The sequence below is a fragment of the Mustelus asterias genome, chromosome 22 (assembly GCF_964213995.1).
Source record: "Mustelus asterias chromosome 22, sMusAst1.hap1.1, whole genome shotgun sequence".
In the NCBI taxonomy this organism is placed as follows: domain Eukaryota; kingdom Metazoa; phylum Chordata; class Chondrichthyes; order Carcharhiniformes; family Triakidae; genus Mustelus; species Mustelus asterias.
In genome coordinates, this window is record NC_135822.1 from 2,970,347 (window position 1) to 2,992,192 (window position 21,846).

The 21,846-nt window shown below is 42.0% G+C and overlaps 1 protein-coding gene across 1 annotated transcript in view; it reads left to right on the forward strand.

The window, feature by feature from the left end:
• Window positions 1-21,846, forward strand: part of cfap74 (cilia and flagella associated protein 74) — a 216,799-nt gene that overhangs the window by 63,796 nt on the left and 131,157 nt on the right. The window contains 2 exon segments of the mRNA XM_078239710.1: window positions 10,964-11,062; window positions 20,887-20,991. Coding sequence (XP_078095836.1) covers window positions 10,964-11,062; window positions 20,887-20,991 — 204 coding nt within the window.

A 21,846-nucleotide genomic window follows, 5' to 3' on the forward strand; every position in this document is an offset into this window, starting at 1 on the left:
AATCCATCGAGGTTATATTGGTGGGCATCTGTCACTTAGTTTCAGAGGGCGGTATGTCTGACCACAGTTGGCCTATTGGTTTACAGGGACTGTGTGCTTACAAGAACATTGTAGTAGATATATTTTGTAACTTGTGTTATCTTTAAAATTCCGTGTACATCTGTGAAGATACAGGTGGGGGGAAGGAGTTTTGTGTTATAGTAATTTTTTTCATGTTTAATAAATGTTCTGTTGTTAAAAGTTAATTGACAATCCTGCGACTCTGTTCATCTACATCTCTGGTGAAAAAGGAGGTTACAGTTTATTGAACCAGGGTTCCTTTCTGGAACTTGACTGTCCAGTAGTGGCATCAGCTGGGATTGAAATAAGGGACACCCTTGGAGATGATCATTGCCTGGCACATATGTGGCACAAACATTACTTACCACTCGTCAGCCCAAGCCTGGATATTGTCCAGGTCTTGCTGCATTTGGAAATGGACGTCTTCAGTATCTGAGGGGTTGCAAATGGTTCTGAACATTGTGCAGTCATCAGTGAACATCCCCATTTCTGATCTAATGATGGAAGGAAGGTCATTGATGACATAACTGAAGATGGTTGGGCCTAGGACACTGCCCTGAGGAACTCCTGCAGTGAAGTCCTGGAGCTGAAGTGATTGACCTCCAACAAGCACAAACAGCATCTTTTGTGCCAGATATGACTCTAACCAGCAGATGATTCTCCCTCTGATTTCCATTGACTCCAGTTTTGCTGCCTTGATGTCAAGGGCAATCACCTTACCTCTGGATTTCAGCTATTTCAGACATGTTTGAACCAAAGCTGTAATGTGGTCAGGAGCTGAGTGGCTTTGGCGGAACACAAACTGAGCGTCATTGAACGGGCTATTGTTTGACAAGCCCCGCTTGATAGCACTGTTGATGACCATTTCCATCACTTTACTGATGATTGAGAGCAGACTAATGAGGCTGTAATTGGCCAGGTTGGACTTTTCCTGCTTTTTGTGGACAGGACATACCTGAGCAATTTTCCATGCTGCCAGTGTTGTAGTTGTACTGGAACAGCTTGGTTAGGGACGCAGCAAGTTCTGGAACATGTCTTCAGTGCTATTGCCGGGATATTGTCAGGACCCATAGCCTTTTCAGTTTTCAGTGCTTTCAGCTGTTTCTTGATATCCTGTGGAGTGAATTCAATTGGCAGAAGACTGGCATCTGTGATGCTGGGAAACCGGAGAGGAGTCTGAGCTGGATCATATCTTTTGCACTGATGTGCTGGACTCCCATTTCATTGTGGATGGGGAGATTTGTGGAGCCTCCTCCTCTTCCTCCTGTGTGCTGTTTAATTGTCCACAACCATTCATGGCTGAATATGACAGGACTGCATCTGATCAGCTGGTTGTGAAATTGCTTAGCTCTGTCTATCACTTGCTGCTAATACTGTTTGGCATCCAAGTAGTTCTGTACTGTAGCTTCACCAGGTTGACACCTAATTTTTAGAAATGTTTGGTGTTGCTCCTGGCACACACTCCTGCACTCTTCATTGAATCACGGTTGATTCCTGGTTTGCTGGTAATGGTAGAATGAGGGATATGCAAGGCCATGAAATTATAGATTGTAGTTGAGCTCAATTCTGTTGTCACTGGTGGCCCACAGTATCTCATGGTTGTGAGTCATGAGTTGCTAGATTTGTCCATTTAGCCTAGTGGTAGTGCTACACAACATGATGGCGTGTATACTCAGTGTGCGGTGGTCACTGTTGTGGACAGATGCATTTGCACCAATATGTTTCTTTGTTTTGGCTTTCTAACCTGCTGCAGTCCCAGTCTTGCCAGACCATTCTGCAATGGTGTGTCACTCTTGGTGATGGACATTGAAGTCCCCAACCCAGAGTACGTTCTTTCACCCTCAGTGATGTTCTCCAAGTCTTGTTCAACATGGAGCAGTACTGATTCATCAGTTGTGGGGGGGGGGGGAAAGAGGGGAATAGGTGGATAGGAGGGGCGGCATGCAATGCATGATAACCAACAGAAGATTTCCTTGCTCCTGTTTGATCTGATGCCATGAGACATCCTGGAGTCGATGTTGAGGACTCCTGGGACAACTCCCTTTGACTAGTCTGAGACAAAACCCAGATGTTAGTAAGGAGGACTTTGTAGGGTTGACAGGCATTGACAGGTTCTAGAACAATCGACAGCTGCTTCATGGTCAGCATCAGACTTTTAATTCCAGATTTTCATTGAATTTACATTTCACAATTTCCCATTGTGGGAATTGAACCTGGATCCCGGGGCCATTACCCTTGGTCTCTACCGCCTCCCCTCACTTGTGGATGAGTCCAAAACTCAGGCTCGTAGATACAAGATAGTCACTAACAAATCCAATAGGGAATTCTGATAAAACGTCTTTACCCAAATAGTGGTTAAACTGTAGAATTTGCTGCCAAATGGTGCAATTGAGGTAAATAGCATAGATACATCTAAGGAGAAACTGGACAAGTAGACAAAAATAGTAGGATATTCTGATAGGGTTAGAATAAGCACAACAACAAGAACCTGCACATCAGTAACACCTTTACATCGTAAAGCACATTTCTCTGGAGTGTAACCTGACAAAAACTGGCACAGAGCCAAAAATGGAAGACCGAGATGGAGAAGGCTTATCAGAAGCACCGACAATTATATATAGACCAGTTGGCCTGTTTCTGCTCTATACATTCGATGTAATTCATTTTTTGTATGTTTACCTGTTTCTAAAACTGTTCCACTAATTTCAGTCTTCAGCTGTCCTTTATCTGAACAGACTTCTTCTCCCATTTCATGGCTGTTGGGTCTTTAATTAGTTTGAGGTGGAACTTCTTCCCCTGTTCAAGAGGAAATCCCACCTTCAAGAGCTGCCAGCTAATCAAACAGCCAGCAGCTTTCTTGTAGCACTATTGGGGCAATAGCAAATCCCTAGAAAAAGAGAAAAAAAGGAAAGATTGGCATTTACATCATGCTTTTCATGACCACCAGATGTCTCAAAGCACTCCACAGCCAATGAAGTATTTTTCAAGTGTTGTTACTGTTTTAATGTAGGAAACACAGCAGCCAATATGCACTCAGCAAACTCCCAGAAACAGATAATGACCCAGTGTACTGCTGTTGATTGAGGGATGAATATTGGCTAGGACATCGGGAATAACTCCCCTGCTTTTCTTCAGAATAGTACCATGGAATCCTTTTAATCCACCCAAGCCTCGGTTAAAGGTCACATTTGAAATTCTGTGTACAATTTTCTCAGTATGCTACACTGGTGGGTCAACCTTGAATTTTGTGCTCAAGCTGTAAATGGGACTGTATCCAGAACTTTGTGATTCAAGGGCAAGAGTGCTGCCAGCTGAACCATGGCTAACTTGGGAAAAACCCTAGTGGTGGCAGGTGGAGGCACCAAGTGGCCATAAATTGGCCACCTAAGGGCTTTGTTTGACTCCTGGGCGAGTGGCTGCTTAAAGTCTCCTTCACCATAAGTAAAGTACCTGTGAGGGGATGAGGGGTGGGTAGGATACAGTGCCGCTGCCATGGCACCCAATTTTGCACCCCTGCCCATTATAAAATTCAACCCTTGATGTCTTTTAATGTTCATTTGGTTGACTCAGATCTGTAATTTTGCTGATGTACACTTGTAGCATCTGGATTCTAATTTTTTTATCAACATTTGTAAATATACATGAACGGACAGGTTGAACATTATCTTGTTCATCTTTGCTTTTCCATTGTTCTCATACACCTGCTGAAACTAGGGGTTTCAAAGTTACCATTTTGGTATGGAGGAAGAGGAATAATTCTGAATTTTTTGAAGAGGTAACCAGGAGTTCTGATGAGGGTAATGCATTTGATGTAGTCTCTATGCACTTTAGCAAGGCTTTTGATAAGGTCCCTTGTGGCAGATTGGTCAAGAATGCCCATAGGATCCAAGACAAAATGTTACATTGGATTCAAAATTGGCTGAGAGGCAGGAAGCAGAGCTTGATGGTAGAATGATGTTTGTCGTAGAGTTCTGCAGGGCTCAGTGGTGGGACCTTACTATTTGTGGTGTACATTAATGATTTGGACTTAAATGTAGGGATAATTATCAAGAAGTTTGCAGATGACACGAAAGTTGGAAGATTGGTAGATAGTGAGGAGGGTAGCATAGGCTGCAGGAGGATATCAATGTACTGGTCAGGTGGGCAGAGTAATGGCAAATGGAATTCAGCCTGGTAGGGTGTGAGGTAAAGCACTTGAAGAGAGCTAACAAGGTAAAGGATTACACTATGAATGATAGGACCCTGGAAAGTACTGAAGATCAGAGTGCATATCCCCAGATCCCTGAAACTGGCAGGGCAGGTATATAAGGTGATTAAGAAGGCATAGGGATATTTGCCTGTGTTAACCGAGGCATAGAGTATGAGAAGAGCGGTCATGTTGGAACTGTATAAAACATGGGTTCGGCCACAACTGGAATACTGCATGCCTTTCTGGTCACCACGTTATAGGAAGAATGTGACTGCATTGGAGAGGGTGCAGAGGAGATTTACCAGGATGCTGCCTGGCCTGGAGGATCTGAGCTATGAGGAAAGATTGGATAGGCTGGCACTGTTTTCCTTAGAGCAACAAAAGTTGAGAGGTGACCTGATAGAGATGTATAAGATAATCGGGGCATAGGATAATGCCCCGATTAGGCATAGAAGGTACTTTTTCCATGAGTAGAGGGGTCAGTAACCAGGGGGCATAGACTGAAGGTAAGAAGTAGAAGGCTAAGAGGGGAGTTGAGAAGAAACTTTTTCATTAAGAGGGTGGTGGGAGTTTGGAACTCTTTGCCTGAAAGGGTGGCTGTCAAAATTTCTCCCAACATTTAAGGAGTATTTAGATATTCACAAGTACTGCCATGACCTTCAGGGTGATGGACCAAGTGCTGGAAAATGGGATCAGTGTAGTCAGATCTTTGTTGAATGGCATGGACATGATAGGCCAAATGGCCTCCTTCTGTTCTGGTCCGAAAGTTAGGCTGATTTCCTTCAGGGGTCCAAAATTGTGTTTTCCTTTATTACATTCCTTTCCCCAGCGTCTTTCTGGTCTATATCTCATTGCCATTTTAATATCTCCATGTGTCACCTGTGTGTATGTGTTATTTATATATTATATATTATGTAATATGTCACTTTGTCCTTAAGGGATGCACATATCACAAAGAAACTACGTGTGTTTTGGAACCTGGACTTTCTGTTTCTCTGCATTCACTGTACACAGCTGCTTTCATGTGGCTCTGTATCCTCTCATGTATTTCAGCAAAATGAGTAGATGACTGATGTAACAACAGATGTAACAGTCTTAAATAATTCTTAAAACGTTATCAATAGTAGCTTAGAAATTAACATGTAATATTAATGCATGAATACTTAACACATTTCCATCACATTTCTGTCTGCTATTTTAACAGATAAATTAACCCGTTCAAAGTGAATGTGCCTGTTAAAATATTTGATAGTGGAATGACACACGAGCTCTCAAATATTGCTAACAGAATATTTAGTTGTTCATAAATTAGCTTATTGGCAACGTCTGAAGGTGTTGAGTATTGCCATTGGCTCATTGTGCTGCCTCTTTTTATTTGCTTACAGTAGTCTATCGCTCTAGTTACACAAAATTACCAGCAAGCAAATCAAGGTTGAGATTTTTCAACACCACAGACGTGTAATACAAAAATAAATCCCAAGAGAGAAACAGGCCATTTGGCCCATCAGATCATTGCTCCTTTTCTCCATGGGGTGTGATCTGAATATTGATGTCGTGACCTTGTTTTAGAAAATGAGCATTTGCCAAACTCCTGAGTAATTTAATTTTTTTGATGGATGGCTGAAGCATACGGAACGCAAAACCTGGAGGTTCGGCTGTGGAGCCATTTTGACTATAGACAGAAATCAGTTTCACAAACTTTATGCCTGACCTAATCTGCTCCAGGCTCTCTTAATATGTTTACATTATAGAAGCTGGTAATTCCCAGCACAGTTTGGAGATTTTGATAATTAGGAGGAATGACTATGCCTTTAGGATTGAAGCACTGAATATTTCAGTTTGAAATTAATAGAAAGATCTTACAGTATGTCATTTTGTTACAGGTTTATATACCGGTTTCTATTGCCACCTTTATGTTGGAAAATTATTTTTGTTCATCTTTTAGTCGTGATAAAATTGAAAGAAGTGTTCTACAAGGTACCACAGAATCTATTATATACGAAGGAGTGTTTAACCGTTTATCTTCAGATGGCCATTTCTTATTAGGTGTATGGAAATGCTTGAGCAAAGCTGTTTTCTCCTAAGCAAAGCTATTTAAAAAATAAAGTAACCTCTGTCATTAAGGCCACTAGGTGTAACTTGAGTAAAACTCCAGGAAGAGGCGGGGGGGGGGGGGATCTTACCAAAAAATGGCAGAGTGTTGGTTCCAGTGAAAAAAACGGCATATTTCTCAATAAAACAGATAGGCATGCTTCATGCCATCATGCAGGGGGGTGGGGCCTCAACACCCTGGCACAGCCCGGCTGCACTGAAGCCAGGGCACCATGTTTAAAGGATGCCCCGATCAAAGCAATAAGTAACCACCCCCCATTGGAGCCAGCATTTCTCCACACCCCACCCACACAGTCAATGCCGGCACCCATCTCCCCCCACCTCCCCCTCATGGCCATCGCCAACATCCCCAGCTCCCACATCTGCTCTCCCCTGCCCACCACTACAAATAAATGAATTCCCCCCCCCCCCCACCATAAGGCTCAGTGATGCACAGTGGCAGCAATGTGTATGATCTACATAATTCACTGCTGCAATTCACCAAGGTTCCAACGTCAGCACCTTCCAAAGCCCCAACCTCTGATACCTAGTAGGTCAACGTCAGTTGTTAAGAAATAGAGAAGGTTTGAGAATTTATATTTTTATTGTGTGTGTTAGGAATAAGATTTAAATTTAAGATTACTTTGTGTTTTTGTATTTGTTCTAAGAACCATGGAACCATAGAACATTACAGCACGGAAACAGGCCTTTTGGCCCTTCTTGGCTGTGCCGAACCATTTTTCTGCCTAGTTCCACTGACCTGCACCTGGACCATATCCCTCCACACCCCTCTCATCCATGTACCTGTCCAAGTTTTTCTTAAATGTTAAAAGTGGTGATTAAAACTTCAGTTTGGTTTCATGTTAGATAGAGATGCCTACAAGTCTGTAGTTTCACTTTTAACTTTTCCTGCATTGCAATTACAGGTTTACAACATAAAAGCAATTCAGGGGTTTAAAAAAAACTAAGCTGTTACTTCGCAACCAGAGATCCAAACTGAAAAACAGAAGCAGTTAGAGTTCAGTTTGAACCATGTAGCCCAGAAACATGAACAGAAGCTGCCAGTACAGGCAGGACAAAGTAAAGGGCAGTAAGCAAGTACCCGAAGCTAAGGTACAGAAAATTCCAGAAATCAGTTAATGAAAGGAGTGCAGGAAGATTGAAGTCAGTGGGACAGAGAATCAAAACCCGAACAAGGTACTGTTCATGAAGTTAAGGCAAGGTGGGAGCCATGATATGGAGATGCCAGCATTGGACTGGGGTGGGCACAGTAAGAAGTCTCACAACACCAGATTAAAGTCCAACAGGCTTATTTGGAGCCACGAGCTTTCGGAGAACTGCTCCTTCATCAGGTGAGTCACTCTGAAAGCTCGTGATTCCAAATAAACCTGTTGGACTTTAACCTGGTGTTGTGAGACTTCTTACTTAAGGCAAGGGGCAGAGAGAGACTCCCATTGAAAGACAGAGCTGCAAGGTGCTGACCAGGCTAGCAGAAATCAGGCATCTGAAGTTATCCTAAGGTTGATGACACCTTAATACAGCCTGTGAAGCAGTAGTATCCTGTTGGCGGAAGCTTGAATGCACGTGGCAATCCAGGGTACAGGAATACTGAAAGGAGAGGTTGAAATCCTGGATGTGGATCCTCAGTGAAGGCATCTGAGAGAGCCTTGTGTGAGAGAAGATTTCAAAATGTTTTCTTTGTGAGTGGAGTTTGGAAACTCTCGTGTGAAAGCCAGAATTCCAGTGATTCTAATTGGCTCATAGTGTGACAAGCATCTGGGCGATTTGATGAGATTTCCACAACATTTTTTTTGGGTGGCATCTCTCACTTGGTTTCAGAGTGTGCAGTGGCTTACCACATTTTGCCTATTGGTTTACATGAACTGTGTACAGAGATGGTTGACCTGGGCGGGATGCTCTTTCAGAGAGTCAGTGCAGCCTCGATGGGCCGAATGGCCTCCAACACTGTAGGGTCTCTATGGTTCTAAGAGCTGGTTAGAGGCTTGGAATGCTGCAGAGAATAACTCAATTCCTAACTCGTCAAAGCCTATCCGCCATCTACAAGGCACAAGTCAAGAATGTGATGGAATATTCTCTACTTGCCTGGATGAGTGCGGCTCTGACAACTCCCAAGAATAATGACGCCATCCAGAGCAAAGCAGACTACTTGATTGGAACCCCATTCACCATTGTAAGCATTCATTGCCTCCATTACCAAAGCACAATGGTGGCAGTGTGTACCATCTACAAAATGAACTGCAGGAACTCACCAAGGTTCCTTGGGCAGCACATTTCAAAGCTGCCACCTCTATGACCTAGCAGATCATGAGCATCAGACACACAGGAGCACCGCAACCAAGCAGCTCCTGTCCAAACCACTCACCAATTTGTGCTGGACATATATTGCCGTTTGTATGAAATTGGGATCTTTAATCTAAAGGTATTTTCTGCATAATATAAAACCCCCTAAAAATCTTTCTAAAAAGACAACAATTTTAAACAGTCTTTGGAAACAGGCAGGTCACTTGGTTCAGGCTGTCATGTTGACATTCCTAAGCTGTTAGAGTACCATCCTGTGGTGCCCCTGATCTAAGCAATTGTTTAGAAAGGACCAGAATATGATGGAAATTAAAAAGCTGACCTTGATGACGAACAGGAGCAGTAGTAGCAACCCTGACGTTTGTACCTGTCCTGTATTTATTGATCAAAATAGTTAGATAAATAACTGTCACTGGGTAAACAACGGGTAAACTACCAGCCCCAAAAAAGGGTATATATATATATATTGGTGTTACACTAGTGGTATGCGGCAGAGAAGCAGTTGAGGTGGCAGTGCTCTTTGGGCAGCTACCTTCAAATAGAAGATGGTCCAGAGGTGGAGGAGCAAGACCAGGGCTGAGTTTCCTAACACTTTGATGAGAGAGCAGAATGCTGTCATCACAAACTACTGAGATCAACACACACTCTGCCAACCATTCGTCCATCCTCTGGGATCAGTAAACCATTCTCACCTGTCGTGGGTCATATAATTTTTCTGTCCAATTAGTGATTGCATCCTATCTAAATTTTTGTTTCTTTATAAACTATCTTAAAATAGTCGACTCCCTGCCTTGGATATCTGTGGGCCCGAGTCCAAAACTCTTAAAGTTCCTTAACTGACATTCCATCAAACTTCTGGAACTCCCACCCTATGGGTGTACCGACACCTCCGGGACTGCAGCTGTTCGAGAGGTCAGCTCACCACCACCTTCTCAAGGGCAATTATGGATTGGCAATAAATGCTGGTCCAACCAGTGATGGCCACATCCCGCAAGTGAATTTTTAAAAATGACCTGCTGGATACAAAATATATGGCTCGATTCTTAAAACTGGCACATTTTCAGAATAAAAGCAACTTTAAGTTTGTACCAATGTATGATTAAAGTTTGTAACATATTCATCTTTTACACTACACTATAATTGTTAAGGTTTTTTTTAAACCAACAATTTGAAAAGTCTAAGATGAGACAGATAAAACACGGAAGTTACATGGAGCGGGATTTCATGACTTCGCTCGGGCGAGGCTTAGAAAATCCCGCCCGAGGCCAACGGAGAATTCCGTTCTGCGAGCCTCGCCCGCCCCGATTCTGGGGTGGGTGAGGCGGTAGAATTTCGGCCATGATTTCAAGTGCATGAGGATAAAATATTTTTCAAACTTGATTACCAATTTTTCTTGCACTTTGCAGAGTCATTTAATTATAGAAATAAATAAAAGTTCTCTGCTAATCAAAACAAATGAGAGTAATTTCTCACTTAACTAAAATGTATTTTTTAACTTTGTCAAGATGTTGGGGAATTATTTGAATATAAGTGAGAAATTAGATTCCTGAAAAAGATGTTGGAACACCAGCCAGCAAGTTTTAGATGGCAGAGGTGAGGTGTAAAATGGGGGAAAAATTTGTGCGGTAATATTGGGCGGGATTTTCCGGCCCCCACCCACCACCTGGACCATCCGGACTGTGGACCTTTGGTTGGCCCACTGCAATCCTCACAGCAGTCCCGCCACAGCAGGGCCGGAAAATCCTGGCCTTTGTTTCACCCAGCAACCTTTATTTTCTTCTATCCATTTTTTCAATTTGTTGCTTTTCTTTGTATTTATCGAGATGAAGAATCTAATCGAACTTTCTCCCAATCCTTCGCTCTAGGCTAGTAATTATTAAACAAAATCCTAAAATGTACAAAACCAGAACATCTTTCGAATTCAGTTGGCTCCAAAATTGCACTGTAAATTATAAAAGTAAATTCCTCTTTGCACTCTCCTAATGAGGTGTTAACCTGTTACAAGTAAATAGGTTAATGACACCTCTAAAGTAAGAGTGAGGAATTTTGTCTGAAAATGTTCCGCATTCGCATGTTGGTAATTTCAGCATGACTGTGTCCTGTGGCTAAATTGAAAAGCATAATTGTTGCTTTTTTAAAATGTTGATGTTGAAATGCAACCTCAGCGTTTAACTTTTACAGTTTCACTAGGTCTAAATGCAACTTACAAATTCTGCTGGAATAATAGAATTTCCTGAAATGTTTGCTGCATTGTTTTGAAGGCTGTCTACATATTCCTTCACCTGACATATTTTCTAATTTTAGAGAAGAATTAAAAGAATGTTGCAGGAGGCTAGAAACTTTGGAGAAAGAGAAGAAGAAGGTGGAGGAAGATATTCAAGAGCAGCAAACTACCAACAACAAGTACGTGATCTTTCTGCTATGTAGTTAATATCACACATCTGTATGAATCAGATTCTTCCAACACCCAGTGAATTTAATAATGTTTGGTGGCTATGTTAACCAAATTCATCAATTTGTTCAGTTTTCTTAGTATGTTCCCAGCTTGTCTCTCTTTCTCTTTTTTCCTTATTCTCACAGCATGGGAACCAACTTAATTCTAGGATAAAGACGCACCTTGGTGTTGGCTGCACAATAGGAGTAGAGATTCATAATCTTGATATCATTTAAATTGTTTTGACATCTAAAATTCAGTCTGGTTTTCAATTCAGTTTTTGAAAATATTGTATAAATAATGAACTTTGAAACCTTGCAGGTATATTAGATTGAAAAAATAACTTGCATCGATATAGTTTCCCACCTTCAGGATATCCCAGGGAATTTGCAGCCAATAAAATAGTTTTAAAGTGTAATGTGACGATACTGTGTCTTTAAATTTTTTTTATTTTATATCATGTTTCTGGTGAAGGTTGTCTTTATAAGCCAGCTCTGTTTAGTGTTGCTGAATTGTCTACAGCCGGTTGCAGAACCTGCTCATTCTGCAGAAGGTTAACTGCTCCTAATTATTGGAGTGCTTGTTTTAATCTGGGCTAATGCATTATTGTTATTCTTAGAGTTGTTCCCTGGTGTTTTCAGAGTAGGGTTTGATTAGATTGATTGACATGAAAATCATATTACTGGATGGAGCTGGGCTTGCAGGGAGAAACAAAACAGGCAGTTGCCGTTTGAATTTGGAAACAAATAGTAGCTCTTTTTCTCTCTCTCTCTTTCTTTCTGGAAATTGAAGTCTGGGGACCTGCTAGAAAATAAGCATCCCCTTCTAGAGGTCTGCAAATGGCAAAAGGTGTTTTCTCCTTTTCTCTCTCACACTGGAGTTCTGCTGTATGAAGACAGGTTTTCCTCCGGACACTGCTGTCTGAGAGTCAGAAGACAGGTGTCTCTCTCTGTACCTCTATCTCGAGGGGTTAAAATGCTGAAGGACTGAAAATTCACATAAGCCTGTGTGTCTTGCTAACTGATTCTGAAGTGTTTATGTCTATGGGGATATTGCTTAAATTGGAACTAATAGAAATAGCTAGCAGTTAAGAATTGTACCTTATCATGTTTAGATATTTCAATTGGTAAAAATTATGCTCATTCTTTTTGATATATTTTAACTGTGTTGTTAAATAAATTTTGTTTTAATAAAAAACTTCCTAGTGGATCAATAGAATCACACCTGGAGTGAATCACCTTATGCTCGCACTAATGCCAAAAATAGTTGGGGTCTAGCATAACTTCATAATATACCTTGGAGTTTCTGATCTGGTTCCTGACAATAGTCACAGGTGTGATGTAGGTAATGCTGCAGCTAATATTGCACACAGCAAGGTTGCAAGAACAATAATGCGATAGGGACAAGATAATTATTCTTTGGCGATATTGGTTGAGAGGCAAACATCAACCAGGATGTGATAGTGAATTTCCCTGCCCTTCTTCAAAAGTAACTGCATCAGAGGTTCCCTAAGACCCTTTGTAGGCTGAAGAAAAACATCAATAATTTTTTCCCTGTTGAAGATTTGAGACATTTTGAAAGGTTTCATCAGAATGAACAAGAGTTCTCAGGTATCAAAATTTCTGTTGCAAAGATGAAATGGGTGGAACTCCTGAGGTACCATGTACGCGGGGGTGGGGGTGGAATGGGTGGAAATGTCACCCAGAAAAACGTCAAAGAACAAGATGCATTTATAGAGCAGCTTTAACATAATGAAACATCCCAGGCCACTTTGTAGGAGCATTAGCGAAGGCTGAGTGGAACTGGGCTACATTTCAAACTCCAATCATTGTCACCATGTACCCACTCATTTGAAATTTTGGGTTCACTGATTTTAGGGTTAAACTTAAAGTCCCTCCTAGAAATGACAAAATCTGAGCTAAATTGCTGTTATTCTATACAAACCCATTGAAATTGTTAATTTTGCATGGAATGCGATGAGATCAGCAATAGTTTACGAAGTGACTGTTGCTTGATCAATAATGGGTCATGTTCAGTAGTGGATTCCTCATCCACAGAGATCCTGTGCCATGCAACAGTGCTCCCTTATGTCAGCAGGTTTTATGACAACGTCAGGTTTGGAACTAAGATATTTTTCCTTTTAAGTCAACCAGTTCTGATAAGTATCAACAGAATCACAATCGTGTGGAGGACGGAGAAGATCTGCAGAGAGATTTGGACAGGCTGAGTGAGTGGGCGAGGATATGGCAAATGGAGTATAACGTTGAGAAATGCGAGGTTATACACTTTGGAGGAAATAATAACAAATGGGATTACTATCTCAATGGAAACAAATTAAAACATGCTACCGTGCAAAGGGACCTGGGGGTCCTTGTGCATGAGACGCAAAAGCCCAGTCTGCAGGTACAACAGGTGATCAAGAAGGCAAATGGGATGTTGGCCTATATTGCGAGGGGGATAGAATATAAAAGCAGGGATGTCTTGATGCACCTGTACAGGGCATTGGTGAGGCCGCAGCTGGAATACTGTGTGCAGTATTGGTCCCCTTATATGAGGAAGGATATATTGGCATTGGAGGGAGTGCAGAGAAGGTTCACCAGGTTGATACCGGAGATGAGGGGTTTGGATTATGAGGAGAGGCTGAGGAGATTGGGTTTGTACTCGTTGGAGTTTAGAAGGATGAGGGGGGATCTTATGGAGACTTATAAGATAATGCGGGGGCTGGATAGGGTGGAGGCGGAGAGATTCTTTCCACTTAGTAAGGAAGTTAAAACTAGAGGACACAGCCTCAAAATAAAGGGGGGTCGGTTTAAGACAGAGTTGAGGAGGAACTTCTTCTCCCAGAGGGTGGTGAATCTCTGGAATTCTCTGCCCACTGAGGTGGTGGAGGCTACCTCGCTGAGTATGTTTAAAGTGCGGATGGATGGATTCCTGATCGGTAAGGGAATTAAGGGTTATGGGGATCAGGCGGGTAAGTGGTACTGATCCACGTCAGATCAGCCATGATCTTATTGAATGGCGGGGCAGGCTCGAGGGGCTAGATGGCCTACTCCTGCTCCTATTTCTTATGTTCTTATGTTCTTATGTATTCACTAGTCAGGGGATAATATAAATCCAAATTAAATGTGTTTGAAATTGTACAAATTGGCTGTGAAATTTTGGGCCATGATATTAGTGTGTTCAGGTTCTTGCATTATTCTGTTTTATTTTCATGCAGTTGTTGACCTACTTAGAAAATGATTATTGCACACTAATATTTGTGCAGCATTATTCTGAACTTCTATCTCCAGTAATTTTCAGAGTTCTCTTTCTGACCTTTTTTCCTTTTCACAATCATTGCAGTGAGAGCTGCTTTCACATTGGTTGACTGACGTTCTCTACGCCCTTCAGATAGAGTTAGATATGAGTGAATTTATCATTCTTTTTCACTTAGTTTGCACTCTGGCATTATCACAAAGCCTGCTGACAAGGGCACACTGTTGCATGACACTTGCATCACTTTATGCGAGAGGCTAACTGGCAATAATCTGACTCCTCTTCCTGGTTGTCTCTGGACAATGACCCCATTATTCAATGCTAAACAATCAAATTCAGACAGTTGCTGGTCTCATTTGTTCCAGAGACCTTTACATGTCCTACACTGACTCAGGCCTGTACTCGCCGTTTCCACCGATTTCCCAGTACTCACAAACAGGCCTGCCCCGCCAGACCCACCTGTTTACTAATTTTCACCTCCTTAGCATGGATACTGTTACGATCCTAACTGATGTTACTACTGGACAAATCAGATCCTAGAGTGAATCCTGGCTTGATAGATCCTAACTTTTGTTTTAAGAAACCCTGGAGGAGAGTTACTGAACAAATTCACAGGAGTCTGTCGGTGGAATTTTTAACACAAAGATTAAAATACTTATTAAAACAAGAAAAATGAACTATATTACACCAGACAAAAAGTTCTCTATAAAAACACAAGAAGGAGGGAGGATGTACTGGCAGTTTTGAATAAACTGAAGGTCGATAAGTCCCCTGGGCCTGATGAAATATATCCTAGGATTCTTTGGGAGGCAAGGGATGAGATTGCAGAGCCTTTGGCTTTGATCTTTGGGTCCTCGCTGTCCACGGGGATGGTGCCAGAGGACTGGAGAGTGGCGAATGTTGTTCCTCTGTTTAAGAAAGGGAATAGAAATGACCCTGGTAATTATAGACCGGTTAGTCTTACTTCGGTGGTTGGTAAATTGATGGAAAAGGTCCTTAGGGATGGGATTTACGACCATTTAGAAAGATGTGGATTAATCCGGGATAGTCAGCACGGATTCGTGAAGGGCAAGTCGTGCCTCACAAATTTGATTGAATTTTTTGAGGAGGTAACTAAGTGTGTTGATGAAGGTAGGGCAGTTGATGTCATATACATGGATTTTAGTAAGGCGTTTGATAAGGTCCCCCATGGTCGGCTTATGATGAAAGAGAGGAGGTGTGGGATAGAGGGAAAGTTGGCCGATTGGATAGGTAACTGGCTGTCTGATCGAAGACAGAGGGTGGTGGTGGATGGAAAATTTTCGGATTGGAGGCAGGTTGCTAGCGGAGTGCTACAGGGATCAGTGCTTGGTCCTCTGCTCTTTGTGATTTTTATTAATGACTTAGAGGAGGGGGCTGAAGGGTGGATCAGTAAATTTGCTGATGACACTAAGATTGGTGGAGTAGTGGATGAGGTGAAGGGCTGTTGTAGGCTGCAAAGAGACATAGATAGGATGCAAAGCTGGGCTGAAAAATGTCAAATGGAGTTTAACCCTGATAGATGTGAGGTGATTAATTTTGGTAGGACAAATTTAAATGTGGATTACAGGGTCAAAGGGAGGGTTCTGGAGACTGTGGAGGAACAGAGAGATCTTGGGGTCCATATCCACAGATCTCTAAAGGTTGCCACTCAAGTGGATAGAGCTGTGAAGAAGACCTATAGTGTGTTAGCTTTTATTAACAGGGGGTTGGAGTTTAAGATCCGTGGGATTATGCTGCAACTGTACAGGACCTTGGTGAGACCACATTTGGAATATTGTGTGCAGTTCTGGTCGCCTCACTAGAAGAAGGATGTGGAAGCGCTGGAAAGAGTGCAGAGGAGATTTACCAGGATGCTGCCTGGTTTGGAGGGTAGGTCATATGAGGAAAGGTTGAGGGAGCTAGGGCTGTTCTCTCTGGAGCGGAGGAGGCTGAGGGGAGACTTAATAGAGGTTTATAAAATGATGAAGGGGATAGATAGAGTGAACGTTCAAAGACTATTTCCTTGGGTGGATGGAGCTATTACAAGGGGGCATAACTATAGGGTTCATGGTGGGAGATATAGGAAGGATATCAGAGGTAGGTTCTTAACGCAGAGAGTGGTTGGGGTGTGGAATGGACTGCCTGCAGTGACAGTGGAGTCAGACACTTTAGGTACATTTTAGCAGTTATTGGATGGGCACATGGAGCACACCAGGATGATAGGGAGTGGGATAGCTTGATCTTGGTTTCAGATAAAGCTTGGCACAACATCGTGGGCTGAAGGGCCTGTTCTGTGCTGTACTGTTCTATGTTCTATGTTCTAAGGTAATTCAATTTCCCAGTACTCATAGGGTCATAGAGGTTTACAGCATGGAAACAGGTTCTTCGGCCCAACTTGTCCATGCTACCCTTTTTTTAACCTCTAAGCTAGTCCCAATTGCCAGCGTTTGGCCCATATCCCTCTATACCCATCTTACCCATGTAACTGTCTAAACGCTTTTTTAAAGATAAAATTGTACCCACCTCTACTAGTACCTCTGGCAGCTTGTTCCAGACACTCACACCCTTGTGTGAAAAAATTGCCCCTCTGGACCCTTTTGTATCTTTCCCCTCTCACCTTAAACCTATGCCCTCTAGTTTTAGACTCCCCTATCTTTGGGGAAAGATATTGACTATCTAGCTGATCTATGCCCCTCATTATTTTATAGATCTCTATATGATCACCCCTAAGCCTCCTATGCTCCAGAGAAAAAAGTCCCAGTCTATTAAGCCTTTCCTTATAACTCAAACCATCAAGTCCCGGTAGCATCCTAGTAAATCTTTTCTGCACTCTTTCTAGTTTAATAATATCCTTTCTATAATAGGGTCACCAGAACTGTACACAGTATTTCAAGTGTGGCCTTACCAATGTCTTGTACAACTTCAACAAGACATTCCAACTCCTGTATTCAATATTCTGACCAATGAAACCAAGCATGCCGAATGGCTTCTTCACCACCCTGCCCACCTGTGACTCCACTTTGAAGGAGCTATGAACCTGTACCCCTAGATCTCTTTGTTCTATAACTCTCCCCAGTGCCTTACCGTGAACTGAATAAGTCCTGCCCTGGTTCGATCTACCAAAATGCATCACCTCACATTTATCTAAATTAAACTCCATCTGCCATTCATCAGCCCACTGGCCCAATTGATCAAGATCCTGTTGCAATCCTAGATAACCTTCTTCACTATCCACTATGCCACCAATCGTGGTGTCATCTGCAAATTTATTAGCCATGCCTACTAAATTCTCATCCAAATCATTAATATAAATGCCAAATAACAGAGGACCCAGCACCGATCCCTGAGGCACACCACTGGTCACAAGTCTCCAGTTTGAAAAACAACCCTCTACAACCACCCTCTGTCTTCTGTCATCCAGCCAATTTTGTATCCATTTGGCTACCTCACCCTGGATCTCGTGAGATTTAACATGCAACAACCTACCATGTGGTATCTTGTCAAAGGCCTTGCTAAAGTCCATGTAGACAACATCAACTGCACTGCCCCACCTTCTTGGTTACCCCTTCAAAAAACTCAATCAAATTTGTGAGACATGATTTTCCACTCACAAAGCCATGCTGACTGTTCCTAATCAGTCCTTGCGTCTCTAAATGCCTGTAGATCCTGTCTCTCAAAATACCTTCGAACAACTTAATGTTCCTTTACAGACACATAAACCAGTGAAGACTAACTGACACAGTTCCTTCCTTGTTTGGGATTAGCACATGTGCAAATGGTTTTCTTACAGTGAATTTTTGAGTACTCATTTGATCCTTCTTATCCAACGTGTATCTCTCCCTGAGACACCCAAAAATAACTGCACCTTAAATTCACTGTTACTTTAACTGCAGAGCAAACACACAAGTTTGCCAAACCCATTCACCCAGTAGTCTTGTAGTATTTCTTTTAGGAGAGTTTAAAAGGTGGCACAGTGGTTAGCACTGCTGCCTCACAGTGTCAGGGACCCGGGTTCGATTCCCGGCTTGGGTCACTGTCTGTGCAGAGTCTTCACATTTTCCCTGGGGTGAGTGAATTTTCTCCGGGTGCTCCAGTTTCCTCCCACAGTCTAAAAGACATGCTGGTTAGGTGCATTAGCCATGCTAAATTCTCCCTCAGTGTACCTGAACAGACACTGGAGTGTGGTGACTTTGCAGTGTTAATGTGAGCCTAATTGTGACACTAATAAATAAACTTAAACTTCCCATCTTCTCTCTCTGACATCCACAATGATTTGTTCTGTCTCTGTGTCACTTGAGCAATGTCACTCAGCATTAGTGATGTTTTTCTACTTTGCTCTTGAGTCCCTGAACTCTCGACCCCCTCAATCCATTCTCTTGAAACTGAGGGGTTGTAAAAGCTCATTGTACAACCCCAAAAGACTGGCCTTTAAAGCCACAGATCCATCCAGGCCTCTTGCCACCAAGGCCCATATGAAACCTACATGAAATTGGAACCACTCTACTTTCCTTAACACAAAAACACGTACATCAACTTAAAAATTAGACATTATTCATCACAACACCAAATCCTTTACACTTCTGTGAGGTCTACTTTAACTTCAAACAAGGTTGGGGGATCAACAGACGGTGAGTGAGAAAGACATTCACTGACCTAAGTTTCTTCAACCTCCCAAGCCTCATTAGTATTTCATCAGCCCATTTTCCACCCATAATGGATAGAAAGAGGGCACTGCTGTTTGCAGGGAACAATGAGGCAGATCTTAGTTGTCCATCAGCTTGCAGCTAAATGGTGAGGAAGGCAGAAACTGAACTATATTAGCCATTTAAATACTGCAGCTACAAGAGCAGGACAGAGGCTGGGAATCCTGCAGAGGGCAACTTACCTTCTGACAACCCGAAGCCTGTCCGCCATACAAGGCACAAGTCAGGAGTGTGATAGAATACTTTCCACTTGCCTGGATGAGTGCAACTAAGAAGCTTGACACCATCTAGGATAAACCATTCGCTTGAGTGGTACTACTTCCACAAACATCCAATCCCTCCACCACTGACAAACAATGACAGCCATGTGTACCAATTACAATATTCACTGCAGGAACTCACCAAGGCTTCATGGACAGCACCTTTCAAACCCACGATCACATCCATCTAGAAGGACAAGGGCAGCAGATACCTGGGAACACCACCATCTGGCGGTTGCCCTCCAAGTCACTCACCATCCTGACTCAGAAATATATCGCTGTTCCTTCACTGTCAAAATCCTGGAATCCCTTCCTAACAGCACTGTGGGTGAATCTATATTTCAGGGACTGCAGTGGTTCAAGAAGGCAGCTCACCACCACCTTCTCAAGGGCAATTAGGAATGGGCAATAAATGCTGGCCGAGTCAGGGACACCCACATCCCATAAAATGAATCAAAAATACATTTAAAATTATTTTAGTTGACCTTGCTCGCAATCTGAACTTGATTTGCTTTGGTTCAGTTCCTTCGAATGAAACGTATCTCTGTTGTGCCACTTTCTATATAGAATATATGGAACACTCCCCTTCCTAATTGTATTTGGGCCCGCTCACTTCTGTTACATTGACTATGTTGGTGGAACTTTCTATTTTTGCTTCTATCAGAGAATTTCATTCACTGCGCTTCCCACTGTTTACATTGTCCACCACTGATTCTTTTCTTCCCTGCCTAGATTTCTCTCTCTCCATCTCTGACAATGAGCTTCCACCGTTATTACAATGCTACACACTACTCAACAGCAATATCTCTGATCTTACATGAAAGGAATCTGACCTTTTGTACCTTTCCCCCAAGTAGATGAAGTGAGGAAGGGAAATAAAATTCTCTATCATGGGATGTGGGTGTTAATGGCAAGCCAGCATTTGTTGTCCATCCTTCATTGTTTCTTGAAGTGAGTGGCCCGCCAGGCCATTTCAGAGGGCAGTTCAGAGCCAACCACATTGCTGTGGATCTGGAGTCACATGTAGGTCAGATTGGGTAGTTTCCTTCCCTTAATGACATTAGTGAACCAGATGGAATTTTACGACAATGTTTGCATGGCCACCATTATTGAGATTAGCTTTATATACAATATTTATTAAATTAATTTAAAATTCCACCAGCTTAAAACAGTGTTCCCAGAGCATTAGCCTGGGCCTCTGGATTACTACTGCAGTGACATTATCACTATACCACCATCTCCCCTTAATCTAAGCATAAAGGAAAAGGAGCCACCTCTTTTTAGAGGCTGAAGCTTGGCACCTACAATAGTTAACTCAAACGTACCATGAAAAAGGTAATGTGCTTCATAGAGCAACATTTTCCTCTATGTAATGTGTCTATATAATTATATATATATATTGTATAGGGCCATTTTGCAAAGTAAAAATTGCTGTATAGATGCAAGTTGTTGTTTAATTAATTCCACAATGACAAATGTTGAAGGTGGGAAGAATAGATGGTGAAAATTGGATTAAAGTATAGATATAATTTTGGTTATTATTAATATTCATCATTTTTCCTGATATTGTCCCAGTGCTGCTTTGTTTCGCCTTCGGGCACAACACAGACGGATATGTGAAGAGCTTCGAGGGGAAGAAGACCTTCAATCAAAAATTACTTTGACATTGCAAGAGAATGAGTGAGTTATAGACTGATGAGGGAACAATGGTGTCTGCAGATGCTTTAATTGTCACAGAAGCAGTTTATGTATTTGTAGCTGTCTGTGAGATGCACTGATGGTGCTAACAGGGCAATGTAGATGTCAGCTTTTCATACTGAGATTTTCCTGTTGTCGGTTGATATGGATAAAGGATCAAACAGCAGTTTGATTAATGCAGTAATTGCATTAGGAAGACATCCAAGAGGAAATTTTTGACGTGTACCACCCTAACCTGGAATCTTGTTTTTGGTTAATTTCACAAATTCTCATGTGAGTTCTTTCTGTACAATTCAAATGAAGTGACTTTTCTCAACAAAAATAACCCAACCAGAAGTCCAAAATCATAGGTATTGAAGAATTACATGTTCTTTGGCTGATCTGTTTATTTATAGGAATTTATACCAAGTTACTCGAGAATGCTTCAGATTGTATCAAGTTATAATGGGCTACCTTCAGAGGAATAAACTAATTGGGGACTGCACGTACAGACAATGCTGCAATGATTAAATGCTCATTTTAATTTAATATGACAGTGGGGAATTCAGTTAGCAAAAGAGATCATAGCTCAATGATTCAAAAGAATTCTGCTCATCTCATCTTCCAGCCCCCATCTTCCTTCCTCCCCTCTCCCCCCGTGACCTGTTTAACCTAATGATCTTAAATCTGTGGTCTGTGGATACCAACCTTTCTGCCAGTTGAAACTGTTCTTCCCTGTGATAAATTTGCTGTATTGGCACATTTTATGTTATAGTACTATCTTATATGATTTAGCTATCGATCCTGCTATTTAGTAGACAGGTTTGTATTTTTTATAATGCCAAGTGGTGGGTTTGA